The following is an 18,872-nucleotide window of genomic DNA, read 5'->3' on the forward strand; positions in this document are numbered from 1 at the left end:
GTTAAACAATGGCCACACTGTGACGGGGATTAAAATGGCGGAGACCATAAAACGCAGTGACTCATTTTGATCTTTCAAAGGAACAGCTTTATATTGATGGCAGGGGAAAGGATTGCCTTTACTTTCAATTATTATTTAAGAGTGACTTGATTTGTGATTTTGTCCATATTCCCTTATGTGATTCAGTCATTTTCTTGATGAATTATAGACGTGGATTTGAGAGTCACTGGCTTCGTGATTTATGGTAATATTCTTTGTGATTTAGAGCCCCTGTAGTTTGGGATTCGGGGTCCGTGCCCTTCATCTAATTTCAAATCCGTTTTCGAAGTTGATTATTGCATTAATTCGCTTTCTAAAGATCACAATTGGACCTAGCTTGTTTCTAAATAAATCAAGTTTGCTGCAAAAAACAACAACAACAAAAACAGCAAAAGTTTCAGGAAGTCAGTAAGGATCTATGAAAGACAATTGCAGTCCTGTGGAGCAATGAAAATTGCTACAAAATGCAAACGGTTCAGACAAAATGTTGGCAAACACCTTCAACAAACAAATGTTTTGTTTACACTGCCTGCAAGCATTTTGTCAGCATTTTTAAATTCATGACTATTAGCACTTGTTCACTACAGTGAAGTAAAACAAATGGAAAAAGTGGACACCTTACTATGAGCTGGCGGATGTTTACACTTGGCAAAGGTGCAGGCCGTCGTCCACTGGCTGCTTTATTGCCCTCACATGAGTGCAGACGCAATCAAAAAGGGCTTTTGTCCTTTGCGGAGGCCCCCGTCCTGCATCAGCTGTTGCCACGGCGACACCGCACTCCAAAACGCCACCTGACCAGGCAGGACTGAAAAAAAAAAAAAAAAAAAAACGAAAGCTGGAGTTGAGAAAGCTTGGCAAGGGCAGACAGAAAGGGATGGGGTGGGGAACAACTTCACTTCACACAAAAATGACAATAAAACTTTCAGTTATTTACGGAAGCGTATTGCATTCACTTGAAAAAGAAAAAAAAACTTTCTGACTAATTTTTTGGGGGAGCTTTGTTTTTTTTCAGTAATTGTTTGGTTTTTCTAAATATTTTTTTTCAGTTTTATTGAATATTTTTTTCTGTCATAAAAAAACATTCAAAAAAATAGCAAAAAATATTCAGAAAAACTGAAAAAGAAATTACTCAGAAAAACGGGGGGGGGGGATATTATTCAGAAAAACAGAAAAAAAATATATTAAAAAAAAAAAAACAGAAAAAAAAAATTATTACAAAAAAACAGTTTTCAGAGGGGTTACTAACTGCCTACGAGCTGCATAGGACTCGTTTGTACGTATACTGCTTGCGAGGTGGGAGTAACAATATGGCCGCCATGTGACTTCAACAGCTGGCACTGGTGTGTATGGGCTATTGGCTATCCAGTCATATATACAGGTCAGTGCTCTGCAACAGGTCACTTGGAGTTTAGAGGTCCAAAAATATTACTCTGAAAACAGTTTTTCTTAATATTTTCCCCCTGTTTTTGTGAGCATTTTTTTTCTGTCTTTCTGAATTTTTTTAATGATCGAAAAAAATATTCAGAAAAACAGAAAAAAAAATATTCAGAAAAAAAATTCTCAAAACAACAAAGCTCCCCCCAAAAAAATTAGTGAGAAAAGTGTTTTTTTCTTTTTCTGTTAATTGGGTCTTCTGTGTGACTTATACAATCTTGTCCTTTGCATTTTTAAGACATATCTCACTTCGATGTTTTTTTCTTTAAGCATTCATTTCATCATTTGCGCTTTATGTGATTGACAGACCCTCTTCATGTGGTTTGCGGGCCCCTTCTTTGTGATTCAGAGTTGCTATCTGTATGCCAGTATGTCATTTTAGCAGTGACTTTTGGTCATTTTCTTTCTAAACGAGGATTTTTATTTATTTATTTTTTGTTTCGAATTTTGGGTCCATTTCTTTGTGATTTTGAGTCCCTTAACTGATTTAGTTTTAAGACCCTTATGTTTTTGAGGCACTTTATTTGACATGACTTTTTTTTTTTTTCATGACAGAAACACATGATCAGAACTTTCATTTGTTTGTTTCTTCTGGTAATATTTCACATAAACAAGAAAATAAGCACAAAAGGTCCGAGTTCAAAACTGTTTATTTTGAGGGTGAACACAAACAGAAAAACTTCGACAAACTTTCACACTGCTCATACAATCCTGATAAGACATTCGCAAAACTCTCCAGCGTGCGTTTGTGCATGTCAGCTCTTGAAAGAACCCTTTTCTATGTTTTTTTACAAATATAGCACTCAAAACGATTGCTTTTCCTTTGCTGCTATAAACAAACAACATTGCTATCGGTAGTAGTAGAGAAAGTACAGAATCTTGTCATCTACCAACAAAATGTTTGTAACAACTTCCATGACTTTTCAAGAAACACTTTTGTGAGGTTTTCACAGCTGCCAAATTATTATGCAAATAAATAACGACTGTATGACTTGTAAATATTAAAATCTCTAAACAAACAGTTTCTAACCTCATCTGTCGTCAGTAACAGCAAGTAAGCAAGCAGTCTGTGGTTTTATTAGTATAATATTTTTTTTTACTTTATCATGTTAAAAGCAGCAGTATGACGCTATCCGACGAAAGTTGCCAGGTAACTTTCTCGAGAAGGAGAAATTTCCTTGTAAGCCTTTAAGCACACTTACATTCACTCATGTAAATGTAATAAAATGAAAAAATTGTAGAGTGTACATCTACTTATGGCAGTATTTTAAGTCAACTTATTTTAGCATCAGCGTACATCAATAACATTTTCAATACTAACTTGACCATGTGTATCAATAAAATAAGAGTTAAAAGAAAAAAGTAACAATTTTAAGCACGTTTACCCCTAAAGTTGACCAGTTTGGTGGTAAAAAGTGCTAAAAAGTACTATGACATGCTAAAACAAAAAATGAGAATTATGCAACATTTAATTAATCATTTTTTTTACCTTAAAGAAATGCTTGAACCTCTTGAAGCTACATCTACAGGAATCAAATATTTTCAGCATTAAGTATTCTACCGACGATCCCTGCCATTAATTGCATAAAAACTGATCTTAAAATTAGTAAATAAACTACTAAATGCCATCACCTCTGTAGTATCTGTGACTTTTAAGGTGTGTGGCTTTAAAATGCGGGGCTTGGTCTGGTAAGTGACGTGTGTCAACAAATGAGTCGAGTTGTTGAGACGGCTGATAGTTCAGGTTAGCAAGCTATATTAAATTAGCCAACATTGATAACGTTAGCTTGATTTTGATTCTGCTTCAACTTTTTCAATTAATCGGTTGAAGGCATTTTTTTCAATCTTTTTTTACAGCTTACTTTTATTGTGTCATAGAAACATTCGAGACATTCAAGCACCCATTTAAGGCACTAAAACAAAGAATTGAAGAAGGTAGAAAACGGGTGAAATGTTGCCGTCAGCGTGCTCCCGTCTCGGTCCGCAGGTGGGCGGCCAGCTCCCGGAGGAGGGCGGTCCGACCCAGGTAGTCCCCGCGTCTCTTCTCCGCGATCACGTCCTCCAGGCTGTGGAACTCCAGGGCGTGCGAGTACTTCTGGTCGCCCAGCAGGACGTGCAGCGTGTACTGTTGGCGGCCGCCGCCGTGCAGCTCGCCGCCCGCCTTCAACTCTCTGCGGCCGAAGCGGCACCAGGCGGCAAAGCCCTCCGAGTTCCGCCAGCTCAGCTCGCGGTCCTTCAGGCCCACCTGCGGAGATCCATTTGAGCTTTTATTCCACATCCTGCATATCCACACTAAAAGGTCCGTGTTGTAGTACACGCTTTGTCCTTACTAGTACAACTACATCTTACGAGTGAAGCAGAACTGCTCACTTGACAATAGTTTCTTGGTGCCACAAGACTGTGGCAAAGCACTAATTTTGGCTAAATGAAGCACCTCAAATCACTTCCAAAATAATTCCCTTGCAACAAGGTGCCACAAGATGGCATCAAACACTAGTTTTGACTAAAAGCTTCTCCACTCCAACATAGTTTCTTAGCACCAATATGTCATCAAAACACTATTTATTTCTAAATTGCTACTCGACTAATTTCTAAAGTAGTTACTTGACACCAAGATGGCGACAAATTCAACAAATGGAAGGAAGGTATCACGGCACAAGTACACGGACCTTCAGCCGGTTATGGAGGATCTGAAATAAATTGCTCAAACGGCATTCCACACCTGACCTTACCTGCTCCAGGGCGCTCTGCACCACCGCGTCGGGTTCTCGGGCTCGGAACTTGAACCGGTCGTTGACGATCCGGCAACGTCTCCCCCGGCCGGCGTCCGTCAGGAAGGCGCTCTTCACCTCGGCCCGGTGTAGGTGGACCACCTGGAAGTCGCCCACGTACACGGCCCAGTGCGGGTACTGGCCGCCGGCCACGAATTCCACCAGGTCGCCGGCGCGGCACTTGTTGAGCAGGTTCTCCGGAGAGTACACTTCCAAGGTGGACGAACGGCGGCTCTTCTCGTACACGCACTCGTCCAGCTTGTACACGGCGCACTCCACATCCTCCCGCGGGTCAAACGCAGTTTCTTCCGGGTTCGAGTTCGACTGGGTCCCGTCCACCGCCCTGCCGTCGCCCACATCACCACCACCTCCTCCCGGCTCGTCCTCGTCGTCTTCCCCGCCGGAGAAAATGTACGAGACGCCGATGCGAGGGCCGTCGTCCCGGTCCACACCGTGCGGGTCCACGGTCGGAACTTCGGCGTAACTTAACCGCTCCATGTGGTTCCCCATTCGGGCGAACAACAGGTTCGGTCCCCGCGAGTCAAAATGTCGCCATTTGGGGAACTTTGAATCCAAATTGAAAATACACGGCAACGAGTATACAAAAAGAGGAGGAAATGACTTCCAATTACCCTTCTTCCTCTGCCCTCTTCCTCCTCAGGTGTTAGCGACTCACCTGAGCGTCTTTTCCGGCGTCAAAGTTGGCGTCCAGTCGTCGAATAAATCCGCACAATTCCACGCCAAAGTCGGTCCAGTGCGGCCCGGTCCGACCCGGTTACTAATCTGGCTCGAGTCCCCCCCCTCGCCACTTAATTAGGCTCACGTGCGGTTCCCCTCAAGCCAGCGAAATCGTTGCCACTTAACCGGAAGTAAGTGACCGATTGCCTGTTAAAATAAAAGTATTGAGTGGAAATGGGCGCAAAAAATAATTCCTTTTTTGTACCATCCATTTTATGGCGTTGAAATTAATGGATATGGTTCAATTTGTGTGTTTTTTATGACTGATAGATTTTTGTTATTTATTTATTTTTAGTTGCAGGTTTTTGTTTTTTAACATTCTATTGTATGTCTTTGTTCTTGTTTGATTACCCCAGCACTCCCCCCGCCCCTCCCAAGTTTTCATGCAATTTATCATTTTAATAAAGTTTAGTTCAAAGAAAATTAGTGAGTGGAAATGCACACAAAATACTGTAAAACTGAAGCAGGAGATATCAAGTACAATTTTACTGCAGGCTACTGTATTGCGGTATGTCCAGAACTTTGTTTGAGCTACAGTTGTTGTTAAACTGCTCTATAAAGTTGAGTAGAGGATATTCTAGTAATAGTTGGCTAACCAACCAAGAGGATATGCTAACAACTTAATTGGGTAGCCACTTATTAGCATATCATCAGGATGGCATATTCTACATTGGATCAAGTTGTGGTGGCCACTTGCTAGCATCTCCTATTGATTTGGTAGCTGCCTACTAGCTTATCTTCTAGATGGGGTGCAGTTCTGGTAGCTGCCTGCTAGCAGATCTTTCCATCTAGAAGAGGTGCTAGCTGGTGTCACAACTGGAGCTTATCCAGAAGTGATGATAGCAGGCTGATCCACACACTAGATACTACCAGAGTTAAGAGATGTTAGCAGGCAACGAGCACCATCACCTCTCCTTGCTTGTGCAACTCTAAAGGTGAACAAGTGCGTCCTAGAGGCAGATGGAAGCGCACTACAGTATGCCGCACCATCTGTTCCTTCCCTCCAATGTCGTAATGTCACGTTGGCTCTAAAATGCAAAGTCAGGAATACAAATGAAAGCCAGTCGGCGAGAAAACCGTTTATTCCTTTTAATATATATCTTCATATATTTTTTTTTATACATATTTATTCGGAATAACAACATGAGCAGAATGTATAAGGAATGTCATTCTTATTTTTTCGTCATCATCGTCGTAATTATTCAACCATTTAAACGAGCTACAACCAAGATGTCCTAAAAGAGAGGCTGATATAGAAAACTAACATCTGTAAACACGAGTGGACGTTGGCTTTATGATGACTGACAGTATTGTGGGGAGAGTTCTTCTTTTTAAAGGTCGTGCACGGGGTCAACACACACCGCGGATGGGGGGGGCACAATGCACATACGCGCGCGCACACACAGTTACACAGTTGTCATGCTTGAAGAAGACCACCATTTTTTGTTGTTGTTTTTTTAACTCAATGAGAAAAACTGAAACAGACAGGTATGAATCCATCGGGGATGCAAAAGAAATAATACTAACGCTAGCTAGATTCCATCTAGGAATGACGCTAGCAAGCAACTTTCAAGAAGAAGCTTCAGCTGACAGCTACCCAATCACAGCTTAGATTTGATCAAGGCAGCTAAGGTGGCCGTTACCACAGGTAGACGTGATTGAGAAGACGTGCTGGCAGGCAGCTACCCGAGTTGGACCCATCTACACGAGATGCGAGCAAGTGCAAGTGGCTACTTGTTCAAGTGGAGACGCTTGCAGGCAGCCAACAGAGTAAGAACCCAATCTCGAAGAGATGCTTGCAAGTAGCTTCCTGATACAGAAGATGTGCTAGGAGATGGCGACTAAAGCTAGACACCATCTGAAATAGGTACTACAAGAGCTGGACCCAGTCCAGAAAAGGTGCAAGTAGACCTGGATCCCATCCCAAAGAGGAGCTTGGCTGGATTCTAAAAGTCAGGACTTCATGTTCCTGCTCTTTCCTATCAGTTTCACTCATGTAAGTCGGAATGTGACTTTGTGGTAAGGCAAAAAAAAAAAAAATGTAAAAAAAAACCCAAAACAAGTCTGATTAAAAATAAAAGTCTTTGGTGCTTTCAAACTGAGGGGTAAAAAAACAAAATCACTTTTGAGCCACAGTAAGTACTGCACAGTGCAAACAATTAACGCCTCCCCTCAAAGGAAAGGATTTTCATGCATCAGATCACAAAACATGAAACTACACTCGGTCCTGGGGGTGACTTGACTTTCTAAACACCGATACCACATGAAAGGGGGCACTACTAAACATCAACTGCGGGAAGAGGAGGAGGGCGAGCTAATAAGTGAGTCATCCTGCCTGTCAGGTTGCTAGTGCTCGTGTTTGGTGGGGATCCTGAAGCTAAAAGGCCGTTGTTCGATGCCGGGATGCAAAATTAAGAGTGGATGATGGCGGGGGTGAGTTGGGACGGGGGGGGGGTCTACGTGGACTGTTCACGCTGCAGCGTTGTGATGTCCAGAGGAGGAGGGCCCCGCCCGCTCCACTCCCGCAGCAGCCCGTCCTTGTAGAGGAGGTTGAGGGCCGGTAGAGGGACGCCCGACTCGGCCGGGGGCTGGCTGAGAGGATTGGTCACCCCGCTGTCCGGCTCGCAGGGCGGACTACCGTCCTGCCCGTGACAAAAACAGAACTAGGTGATCTGATCTATTATGCATGTCCAGCTGTAAATCATAAAATCAAAACCTAAAAAAATATATATATATTTTTATACAGGTTTGTGCTCTAATCCTGCTCAAATCCAGATTGTGCGTTTACACTGAAATTGAAACCAATTAGGAAACGGGACAGTTTAGGATGGCGTATCATTTTTATGATGTCCTTCAAGACTGACCTTATAGGTCTTTAGTACTGGAATGGCCTTGGCTGATGTTTCAGTGAGCATCCCTTACCTGAAACGACTGAACGAAGCTCAGCACCTTGAGGGACAGCTTCCGGCTGGAGTGAAGCAGCTCTTGCAAGCTGAGAAAACAACAACAAAAGTGAGCGCCACGTCATTTCCAATCAATCCAAACAAACTAATCAATCGACTCCTCACCTCTCGTTGCCGCATAGCTTGTGGGCGGCGATCTTGCGGCACACCTTGCGGTTGAGCTCGGAGCTGAAGAGCGGCATGCCGAAGCACAGCTCCAATGGAACCCACTCGTCCTCGCACGAGAGGGCTACGAATAGCAGATTTCAATGTGTTTAGGTCTAGTTGGCTTTGACCACCCCACCGCTGCAGTTAACGTACTGTCCGTCTTCGCTCGTCCGTCGCCATTCTCTTCCGACACCAGTTCGAAGGACTCGGTGCTGCCATTAGTGTCCAGGCCTCCTCCGAGGTGGGTGTCTCCTGAACATTAGAGGAAGTGCACCTAATGTTATGGCAAGTGGCTTTACCTTCGAATACACACTAAGACTGGGCAGTCAATCCATTTTACTTAACAGTTTTTGTTTGCTTATGTGGTATTTTTGGGAGATTTTTTGAACGTCCATGTTCAATATAAACCCCACAATCTGAAGATGAGGTTTGAAATTGATTTCATTTTATTTAGTATAGTTGGGACATTTCTGCTAATCCTTAATTGGATTTTCACTATTCAATGTCACTTCCCTAATAAGGATCCATGTTCAATGTAAAAACACAATCTGGACTAGAACCAGGTTGAAATTGGTTTCTGACCAGGTGGCCACATTTAGTCCAAATGATGGCATTTTTAAAAGTAGATTTTGATCATATTTATGACAACATCCTTAATTTCACTTCCCTAATAAGGATCCATGTTCAATATAAAGACACAATCTGGACTAGAACCAGGTTGAAATTGGTTTGTGACCAAGGGACCACATTTAGTCCAAATGTTGGCATTTTTAAAAGTAGATTTCGATCATATTTATGACAACCTCCTTTTTTCTCTTCAAGTACTTGGGGTTCCATGTTCAATGTAAACATATAATCTGGATCAGATCAGGAGTTAAATTGGTTTTCGACCTTGTATGCACAAAGCACATGTTCAATTCAATTTGACAGACATTGTTTTTTTCACATTGTTATGGAAACATGGTTTCTGCAAGTGGTGGGCTTAAAAAAAAATAAAAATAAAAAATAAAAAAAAAGAATAAATTCCAAATTCAGATTTTCCACGTGGGGAAAAAAAAGTCCCCAAAAAATCCATCTGACCCCACCCTTTCGACACATTAACAGTATCCGTTACCCCTGCACTCCATGGTGTCGCTGGGCCGGCGCCGGTGCCTGTTGTTGGCATTGAGCATGGTGATGTAGCCGCACTGGTGCTCCAGGTCCACGTGCTCGCGCAGTTTGCGTAGCGCCTTGTGCACGCACATGTTGGCGTAGGAGAATTCTACAAAACACACACAAACAGAGAAACCGGAACATCGTGTATTTTGAGGCAAGTTGAGCTTTTAAATGACGGAGAGAAATTGGGTTGCAGCTGAACTTGAACAAGGTTGGTTGAAGACGTTTTGAAATTCTGAAGCAGGAGTTCAATTCGGAACATGTCTCCATTCATTTCAACAGTAATTTTTTTTCATGGAAAATGTGGAATTGTAGGAAAAGCCGTTTTGTTTTGTTTTCTAGCAACTGACCTCCCTTCAGGTCCTCCTCGTCAAAGGGGAACGGGATGTGCACCGTTTCTCCGTGGCCGTGCATGCCGTGACCCTACACGCACATACGCATACGTTAAACACTGTTGACGGACGTCAATCAAAACGTTTTGTCGGCTTCCGCCCTTTCACCTGGATAAGAACGGCCGAGTGCGTGAGAGCGTCGTTGAGCATGGCCAGCACGTTGGACGTGGGCACCACGCCAGGATCGTGACCCCACGATGTGATCAGCAACCTGTCGTAGACCTGACAACACAAATGCAAGGTACAATAGATGTCAACATGTTCTTTTTTTTTTTTTTTATTTAAAAACAGGTTTAAGTAGGTCAAATCTTTGTTTTTTGTTGCCATGGAGTGACCCAATTCCATGATATTAGCCCCTCCCACCCCTTTTCCCCCCACTTCCTCTTCCACTCAAATCCCCTCCTCACATTCTCAGGATAGTTGAGGAATTCCCGTGAGAGACTTCACCTGGAAGATTTCGGGCAGCTTGCGCAGCCTGGAGCCTTTGGAGAGCAGCAGCGAGGGCGGACCCTGGCCGGTCACGTGGTACAGGTAGAGCTTGAACCAGATGGAGCTCACCTCGGGGATGGCGGGCCCGATGTGCTGCCGGCGAAAACAAACAAACACGCACGAGTAAGTGCTAGCGTGGAAGCCATTTTATGATCCTCCCGAGGGTAGGAGTCAACAGTCTGTGTTTGAGCTTTACAAGTCATCTACCTCTGCTGTTATGTGACACTTTATTTATATGGCACATTTGATGTGCAAAGGCCATTAACTCTTTGACCGCCAAAAATGTTTAATAACGATCAATAAAATCACAACGTATGCTGCCATAAACGTTAATTGACGTCAACTACATTTTTTTTTTTTTTTTTTTTAAATCAATGGGCAGTGCAACGTCTAAGTGCAGTGTGCCTGGTCAATGGGTTGTGAAAACAAAAACACCCACCAACTATGGCCAGCAGATGGCAGCAATGTATCTCTTTTCAATGTGCTGCTGGTGTATTAAATTACAATGAAACGTGATGAATCTGATTAAATAGAACGTTTTCAAGGATGACGTGAACGATCAAAGCCTTTGTCACGTTAAACCTAATTCACAGAGCGTCACTAAACAAAAAAATATTAGTGTCAAAGTCACTCTTTGTGGAGAAAATGTATCTTCACAAAAAGCTTGTTTTCACCTTATTTTTCGTTCAATGTCACTCAAATGACATTTTCAAATGGTGATTACTAAAGAACAGAATAAGGTAGAAACATACTTTTTTTTCTAATGAAAGAATGGAATGCGATCTTTCATGTGGTACCCACGTTGTATATGTGGTAAAAGAACACAATATTTTGTTTGCCTTGAAAGATGAGATAAAATGCTCAAAATCGGCTGGCACTGTTGGTGTTTTTTTTTTTTGATAGCGTGTGGCAATTTAAGAGTTAAGTACAGTTCGAATATGGCATGCATACCATTTTTTTATGTTATTATGGTCAATTAGAGCAGGGGTGTCAAATTCATTTAAATTCAGGGGCCATTTTCACCCAAATTTGACCTCAAGTGGACTGGGCTGTCCGTAAATAAAGTTGAGTTGAGTTGAGTTGAGTTGAGTTGAGTTGAGTTGAGTTGAGTAACCAATAATGGTAAAAATATTTACAGTTTTTTTTTTGTTTTTTTTTGGGGGGGGGGCAAATAAAAGTACATTTCCATTCATTATTCATCATATTTTTTCATCAAAAATAGGAGTTTAAAATCTTTGTATCAAATCCTAATAGCCAAAATTTGAAAATGTCATTTAACTGTTTGTCAGTGCGCCCTCCAGTGGACAAAAGTAACAATAATTAATTGTAGTGGAAAAACTGCAGTTTTGTGTTCCATCTTCACGGGGTAGATTAGACCCCCAGGCGAGCTGATTCTGGCCCGCCGGCCTTATGTTTGACACCATTTTTTTTTTTTTTAAAGGTGCACAGACCATTTAATAAGATGTAAATTTTACAATAGAAGGTACACAAACATTATACATAAGTCAATTTGACAATACCACACCTAAAAAATAAATAAGACTAAAAGACTCATGAATAATTAAAAATAAATAAATAAAATCTACTGTATGATGTGAATATGTGAAGCCACCTAATATGGATGTACCTGAGGCGTGCAGCTGCTGATGGGTCTGATCTCGTTGCTGAGCGGCGCCATGGAGACCAGCAGCTTGTAGTTCTTGTTGAGCACGCGGCTGCAGGTGGCCTGGTCCAGACCCAGGAGGCTCTCGCAGCGCAGCATGTCCAGGGGGAAGCCTGGGGGAGGGGGCGTATCCGAAACCATCAGCAGCACGACAAAACAAAACAAAACTTGCTCTTTTATGTGTGTAGGAAGCAAACAAACAGCAACATGCTAACATGCTAAAAGTCCTCAAGATACCAATATTTGGGATATCGGGCCCCTGGTCCTGAGTGAGTTCCTTGTTGTATCGTAGGAAGAGGATGGTGTTCTTCAAGGTGAGGGCGTGGTCAAAGTAGCGCTGCGCTTCGCCCTCCGCTGTGCTTTCCACCTGCGCGACCAAAAAAAAAAAAAAAAAAAAAAAAAAAGAGCTTTAGAACGTCACAGCTTGCTCGGCTTTGTCATCGTCCCGACGTTTTTGTCCACCTTCTCCAGCTCGGCCAGGAAGCTGTCCAGCGTCTCGTCGGACAGCTTGCCCACCTCAAACATGGTGACGGCGTGACTCTTCAGGTTGGGCGACAGGTTGCCCATCATGAGGAAGGCGGTGAGCGTGGAGTCGAACAGGAAGGCGATCCGCTTGGTGGGGGCCGCCGGGATGCTCAGGCTGCTGACGCTGCCTGTGTCTGCTGGAGAACGCACGTCACAGAGCTGTCAAAATTCAGCGACAAGTCATTGATGATCAAATTAAATCGACAGCAATACATAACAGCAATGTTGTTATTATTATTAGGTTTTATTATTATTATGTTATGTTAATGCACGCACACACTGAGTTCTTCCACATATTGACTTGCTTCATAGACATATTACGTTCCCCATTCATAGTGTAGATTTTCAATATAGAAGGGCCAAAACATCCCTAATGAAAATTAAATTGCACTAAAAAAAATTACCCACCAGAGGGTGCTATGACTGCACAAATGGAAATCAACCTGACTTTTTTTAACAGTTGTATTGCATTTAAATATCATGAACATGACGACGATGATATTCTGGAAGTTTTAATATCACGATATCACGATATAGCGCTTATCGTTACATCTCTATTATGAATACAAAGTAAGAAATAAACACCAATCACTGGTTAATAAACAATAATCAGGGGGAAAAATGTTTTTGTAATACACCGATTAGTTGATGAATCAATTGTATAATTGATAGATTTATCGATTCTAAAAATATTTGATAGTGACAGCACTATTAAAAAAAAATAAAAATACTGTAGTGCTGTCAGTTATTAAAACATTAAACACAAAAAATTATCGCATTAACACATTTGCTCCGAAAAACGTATAAATGCGTTCTATTTTAAATGTTTTAAGTGCCCCAAAGACGTTTTTAAAACGTTTTTTATGTTGTTGTTTTTTTATGCTAGAGCATACATATAAGGCTTTGACGCAGCCACTCAACTGCAAAGAACAGTTGAAGAAATGGTAGTTATTACACAAACGACCAGCAGGTGGCAGCAGAGAAAATGAGATCAACAAGGACCATGTTGAAAAAAAAAGCTCAATTACTCACAATTCTAAATAGTTTTGTGAATAATGATAAAACTTAGCTATATTCTAATGCTAATTTCTGCAAAATGGAAAAAGATAGAAATATACTTTTTTTCCTGATGAAAGAAGAGACTCTAATCTTTCTTTTGGTAGGTTCCATGTTTTTATAGAAATAGAACACAATATTCTGTGGGCCTTGCAAAATCAGTCAAAATCCAGTGAAGGGGATTGCTTCAGTGAAAATGGTTGAGAATGAATGAGTTGAATGAATGAGTGAATGAGTTGATCATCTATTAAAGCAGATTAATCACATTTTTTACTCCAGATTATTCTTTATCTTGACAGCGGATGGTTATTTTAAAGGAAGCGCAGATTGTGGTTGAGCAATAAACATAACTACATGCATTAAAGTAAAGCATTTAAGAAATGTTTGTGTTTGACATCCGGAATATTTGTTCATGTCAAAACTATTGAGGTCTTTTTTTTTTCATTTTAAATGATGCAAATAATTAACTGATTCAAAAAAAAAAAGAGGATGAGAGTGTGCAGTGGATCAAAACATGTTGAAGATGTCCTCATAAGATTAAATGTCGAAAGAAAATGTTGATTTACAAAAACCTTTTTAATTTAGTGATTAATCGTGATTAATCTGATTAAAAAAACATTTTCGTTTGACAGTTTGGAAAAGAGATGCAGAGGATGTGCTCGTCCTCAAGCAGACCTTGGTCCTCCAGACTGGTGGTGTCCGTGTCCGTGGCCGAGGATCCTCCCTCCATGACGGGGCTGCCTTGTTCCCAGGACACCAGCATCTTCTGAGGGTCCATGGTGCTCCTAGTCAAGGACAAGTCAAGTCAGAACGGGACAACAAAAAAAATCCTCATCGGGCTCATCCGAGGCATACTTGAGCCTGTTGATGGAGGGCGCGTTCTTCCAGGTGGGGTGGAGCTGCTCGGAGCTGATCACCTGACCTTTCTTCACGGCGAAGCCCAGACGGCAGTACATGGACACGGCGTTCTGCTCACGACACAAAATCCGGTCAACAAAACTTCTTCGTGTCCACGCCGGCGACGGCTCACCTTCACCAAGTCCAAGTCGATCTCCAACACGTTTGCCAGCTGGGGGAGAAAAAAAAACGCAAATTGAGGCCGGGGCGAGCAAATCCGGTCGCGACGTCGAGGGGGACGCGACCTTACCTCGGCTACGTTGGTCTGCTCGTCGATGGAGACGAAGATTTTGTACAGCAGCGTCTCGAAGTAATCGCCCTGGACGCGGTTCATGACAAAACCTTCCAGCGGGGGCACTGTGGAGCCACCGGCGGTGAGAATCAGCGGCAGAAAAAAAAAGTGTGAAATCCAGCAAAGAACAAACCTGAGATGCAACTGTCATCCGAGATGGGAACATCCAAATAAATGAAGCCCCGGTTGTACAAACCTGAACACAAAAATCTAACTGTTAAAAAAAAAAAAAATACATTTGACATGCAACTATTAAATGTTGCTATTAACTTCCTCACTTAGCACCACGTTGTATTCCATTGATCCAGCCAGCTGAGGACCAGAATCAATCATCTTATCAATGGCTTTCTTCTCTGCTGAAGAACAGATCTGCCATGACACAAACACAAGGTTACGACCAATATGGATTTTTTTTAGGCTGATGCTGATTTGTAGCAGTAAAAAATACCAATTACTGATCAATCAGTTGATTAATAAAGAAATATGTATGACTATATGGGGAAATAATTAAATAATAATTAAGTAATAATTAAATAATAATTAAATTATAATTAAGTAAATAATTTTGCTTTTTTTTTTCCAAACAATCCATGACTTTAGGTAGTGCGTAAAAAAAAAAAAAAAAAAGTGCTTTTTTTAATAACAGGTCCATAGAATGGCCTTATCACCAAATTTCATTATTCATATTACATTGATGTGCAATAAAAATAAATAAAATAAAATGTTTTTTTCAAGGCCGATACCAATTGTTAGTATTCAAGGAGATTGATAACAGATATTTTAAGCTGATATTCATTTGCAGTAAAAGAGAAAATATTAGCGTCAAAATAAAAAAAAATAATAATAATAATACAAATCTTTCTATTTTAAACATATAATTTTTAAACAGCTGTCAATTCTTTATTAAAAAAAAAAAAATGCAGGGCGCTTTCATGGTCATCAGTCAAAACTTAGCAAGTAAATAGTTCCTAAAGTTTTCTACTGTAAATTAAGTTTTCCAAAATTTCAACTTAATTTCTTAATTTATTTTATTATTTTTAAAAATAAAAAAAGTCTATGAGTTCCCAGTGTCAGCATCATTTTTTTTTTATATATAAAGTGGAAATTCAAAAAAATCCATCAATTAAAGTTCCCTGTGTCTCACTGAGCAACAAATGCATACGAATGTAGCTCATTTCAACATAATTTCTTTATTTATTTTATTATTTTTAAAAATAAAAAAGTGTAGGTCGTTCGCAGTGTTAGCATATTTCTTTAGAAAGTGGATTTTTTTTTTTTTATGCATAAATTAAAGTTCCCTGTATATCACTGAGTGAAAAATGCATGTGAACGCAGCTCATTTCAACATAATTTATTAATATATATATATATATATATATTTTTTTTTTTTACAATAAAGTGTAGGCAATTCCCAGTGACAGCATCATTTTTTTTTTTAAATAAAGTTTAAAAAAAAAAAAAAATCCATAAAGTTCCCTGTATCTCACTGAGCGACAAATGCATGAGAATGAGAGATGCAGCTCATTTGGGATTTTCGTCAGGGTTCGTAAAAGGTTTCAAAAAATAGGCAATGAAAAATTGTCTGAATATGTTTGAATATGTCTACAAATGACGATATTTGTCAAAATGCCAACGATCGGTTTATCCCTCGTAACAAATAACAACACGAGTGTCACCTGTGCACAAGTGCGTCACCTCACCCTGATATCGTCCTCGGTGATGTAGCCCGTCTGCGCCACCCACCACGGCTCCACCGAGATCTCCACCGGTTTGGACGGGAGAAGATCCCGCGCCGATTTCCGCCGGAAGAATTTCTGAATCGGAGTCGCGCGGATTGTGTAAACATGTCACACTGGCGGTGTACAGACCTTTTCTATGTACCGTCAAATATACATATCTCACTTTGGATGAGCGGCACTGGTTCATCAGGTCAATGTACTGATTCCTCCCGATTCCAAGCAGCCTCAGACCTGCGTCACGACATCACATCACATTTGAAATCGGCGGAAGTGAGTAGCGGCTGCGAAGAGAAAGTCACTTGCGCAATGCGTGAGAGTGAAAACTCACAGTCAGCAGCAGTGAAATTGGGCAAGGAGTCGTAACTCTTCTCGCTGTTCATGATATCCTTGAGGTGAAAACAAAAAAATTAACATCGTGCCTTTTTCTTAACAAAAAAACATAAGAATGACATTGTTTCTGCAGCAAATTGCTGGAAAACTAAATTCCTTCTTACTGAATAACCGTATTGTCTCGAGAAATGCCAAAGGAAGAAACACATTGTTCCACTCCTCCCCCAAAGCGATTACTTCATAAAATCAACTTCCTGTTTTTTTTCCTCACCCCCAAACTGGACGCTTACCTCCATGATTCCGATGTAGTAGGAGAAGGGCGTGACGCGCAGCCCCTTGACCATGATGTCAGACAGGTGATATGGGTACAGCATCAGGTGCTCGCGGCTGTACTTGAGCAGCTCCTCGTAGTACTTGCGCTCGTCCTTGCGCACGTGGCGCACTGTGGGTGGGGGAAAATGGAAAAGGGATCACAAAACAACCTGGCGGGAAGTTAAAAGACGCGTGGGGGGAAAACGCTCACCTAAGTTATTGCGGAATCGCAGCTGGTTGCGGATGCTGTACAGCAGGACATGTTTCTCGTACTCGCGCTGAGAGTTGCCCAAACTCTGTAAAAAAAAAAAAAGATAAAGATACAGCATCCTTCACACTACCATTTGATTATGACTAGTCATATTCCAGTTGAAGATATTAAATTCAGGATATTTACAAATCCCTTGACATATCTGAAGCCACGTTTTGACTAGCAGAATCTGGAACTGAACAGAAAATATCTATAATGAAAACATACAAATGAATGACAGAAGTGACATTTGTTCAATCAGTTTTAACAGGTAGTTTTTAAATGATTTTTGTCAATTACAAGCATATATTCTCATATGGTCCCATCACACGACGGTCTGATATTCTAAACGATGTTGCTTTAATTAACCAGATGAATCCAGACCTTTTTTTTTTTTTTTTATCAATCTCAGCGTGCAGCCATTTTGTCCGATACTACCCCCTGTCAATGGAAGTTTACGTATTGAGTAGTGCCCTCGAGCTTGCATTGTGATGTCACCAAACCCAGAAAACAGGTAAACTGTTGTGTTAATTTAAAAAAATGATTGGATTAATTTAATTCTTATTCCACGAACATTCAATATATTTTCTTGCATGGCATTCCCCTTGAAATGACAATTTCAACTATTACAAAATGTAGTTGCTAGCACTCATGCTTAAAACATTGACTCAATATTCTATATTCTGTATATTCTGAGATTTTGCCACCTGTAAGTACTTATGGTGAAAAGGGGAATTTCATACAAAAAAAACCTGAAAGCCCAAAGTTCTTTAGGACCACTGCCCCCGGGCCCCCACATAACATCCTTTAACAGCATGCAACTCTTCCCTGTTTTCCATCTTTTTATGATAGCGCCAACTGTATTGTCACATGATGGTGGTCGCTGCCTGCCATTGTATCTCTCTCGGTGACATTGACAGCTTCACACCCCCTCACGGACGCGGTCTCCTGTCACGAGTGACTGGCTTGGGGATTTTTTTTTTTCTTGTCAAGGACGTACCTGTTTGACATTAGCCGGCAGCTTATTCCACGGATAATTCTGCCTGATGTGGAATTCCACGTCCGTGTTCATCGCAAGCTAGCTAGTTAGCTAGCTGGCTGGCTAGAAGCCCCTGAGACGATGAGACGCTGGTCCACGGTGACCACCAGTGACAGCCCCGCACAGTCGTCGAAGTCGCCGCCGCCACCGTTTTCACCTCGTGGCCGGTAGCCGACAACCGATTGGAGCAGAATTGTTTCGCCTTGTTTTCTTTCTCCCTCCTGGTTGCAGACAATTAGTGGACGTCCACTTCCGTGTTGTAGTTCCAACGGCGGTGTACGTCATGCGCGTGGCTATTGCGTCACTTCCGCCCGTCGTTCATAGGAATGGGGCGCACGCACGCAAAACTAAAAGGTGTGTTTTTGTTTTTTGTTTTTTTCGAAAAAAAAAAAAGAATAATCATACAATAGACGTATTGTATCACTAGGGGTCATTAAAAGCATGCGTTGACAAAAACGGTTTGAGAAGAAGTAGAGATGGAAGGTCCATGAGAGATAGATAGCGCGATAAAATTGCATTAAGTTAAATAGTAATAAATTAATACATAAACACTGAAAATTTACTTAATTTTGAAAAAAAGGAGGGGGGGGGGGGGGGTCAAAATTTTACAATTGTCCTATTCTGCCACCAGAGGTCACCAA

At 41.3% G+C, this 18,872-nt stretch overlaps 3 protein-coding genes across 7 annotated transcripts in view; all 3 read right to left on the reverse strand.

Moving 5' to 3' along the window:
* The window catches only part of triqk (triple QxxK/R motif containing), a 128,758-nt gene extending 123,650 nt beyond the window's left edge, over nt 1-5,108 (reverse strand). For all 4 annotated transcript variants that reach the window (XM_077506306.1, XM_077506304.1, XM_077506305.1 and 1 more), the window contains exons 1-2: nt 4,921-5,108; nt 662-844 (exon numbers count right to left, since the gene is read on the reverse strand). The gene's annotated coding sequence lies outside the window, so the exon portion shown is untranslated. The remainder of the gene's footprint in view (nt 1-661; nt 845-4,920) is intronic.
* Nucleotides 2,106-4,924, reverse strand: lratd2a (LRAT domain containing 2a). The gene is made up of 2 exons (XM_077506301.1): nt 4,206-4,924; nt 2,106-3,718 (listed from the first exon to the last, which is right to left on the reverse strand). The coding sequence occupies exons 1-2, from the start codon at nt 4,752-4,754 to the stop codon at nt 3,434-3,436; spliced, it is 834 nt and encodes a 277-aa protein (XP_077362427.1). The 5' UTR covers nt 4,755-4,924; the 3' UTR covers nt 2,106-3,433.
* Nucleotides 5,109-6,041: 933 nt separating the features above from the next.
* fam91a1 (family with sequence similarity 91 member A1) lies at nt 6,042-18,546 on the reverse strand. 2 transcript variants are annotated; one of them, XM_077507555.1, is made up of 23 exons: nt 18,193-18,546; nt 17,154-17,238; nt 16,921-17,072; nt 16,629-16,686; nt 16,464-16,531; nt 16,262-16,375; nt 14,840-14,930; nt 14,695-14,757; nt 14,520-14,626; nt 14,403-14,441; nt 14,228-14,340; nt 14,048-14,157; nt 12,254-12,450; nt 12,029-12,158; nt 11,756-11,904; nt 10,087-10,221; nt 9,748-9,861; nt 9,598-9,670; nt 9,207-9,353; nt 8,246-8,344; nt 8,051-8,174; nt 7,905-7,974; nt 6,042-7,624 (listed from the first exon to the last, which is right to left on the reverse strand). In XM_077507555.1, the coding sequence occupies exons 1-23, from the start codon at nt 18,262-18,264 to the stop codon at nt 7,439-7,441; spliced, it is 2,496 nt and encodes an 831-aa protein (XP_077363681.1). In that variant the 5' UTR covers nt 18,265-18,546; the 3' UTR covers nt 6,042-7,438. The 2 variants fall into 2 exon arrangements, with proteins under 2 accessions (XP_077363681.1, XP_077363680.1); XM_077507554.1 differs by having other exon boundaries at nt 12,254-12,453.
* Nucleotides 18,547-18,872: the final 326 nt, after the last annotated feature.

Source organism: Festucalex cinctus, chromosome 19, assembly GCF_051991245.1.
Source record: "Festucalex cinctus isolate MCC-2025b chromosome 19, RoL_Fcin_1.0, whole genome shotgun sequence".
Classification (NCBI taxonomy): domain Eukaryota; kingdom Metazoa; phylum Chordata; class Actinopteri; order Syngnathiformes; family Syngnathidae; genus Festucalex; species Festucalex cinctus.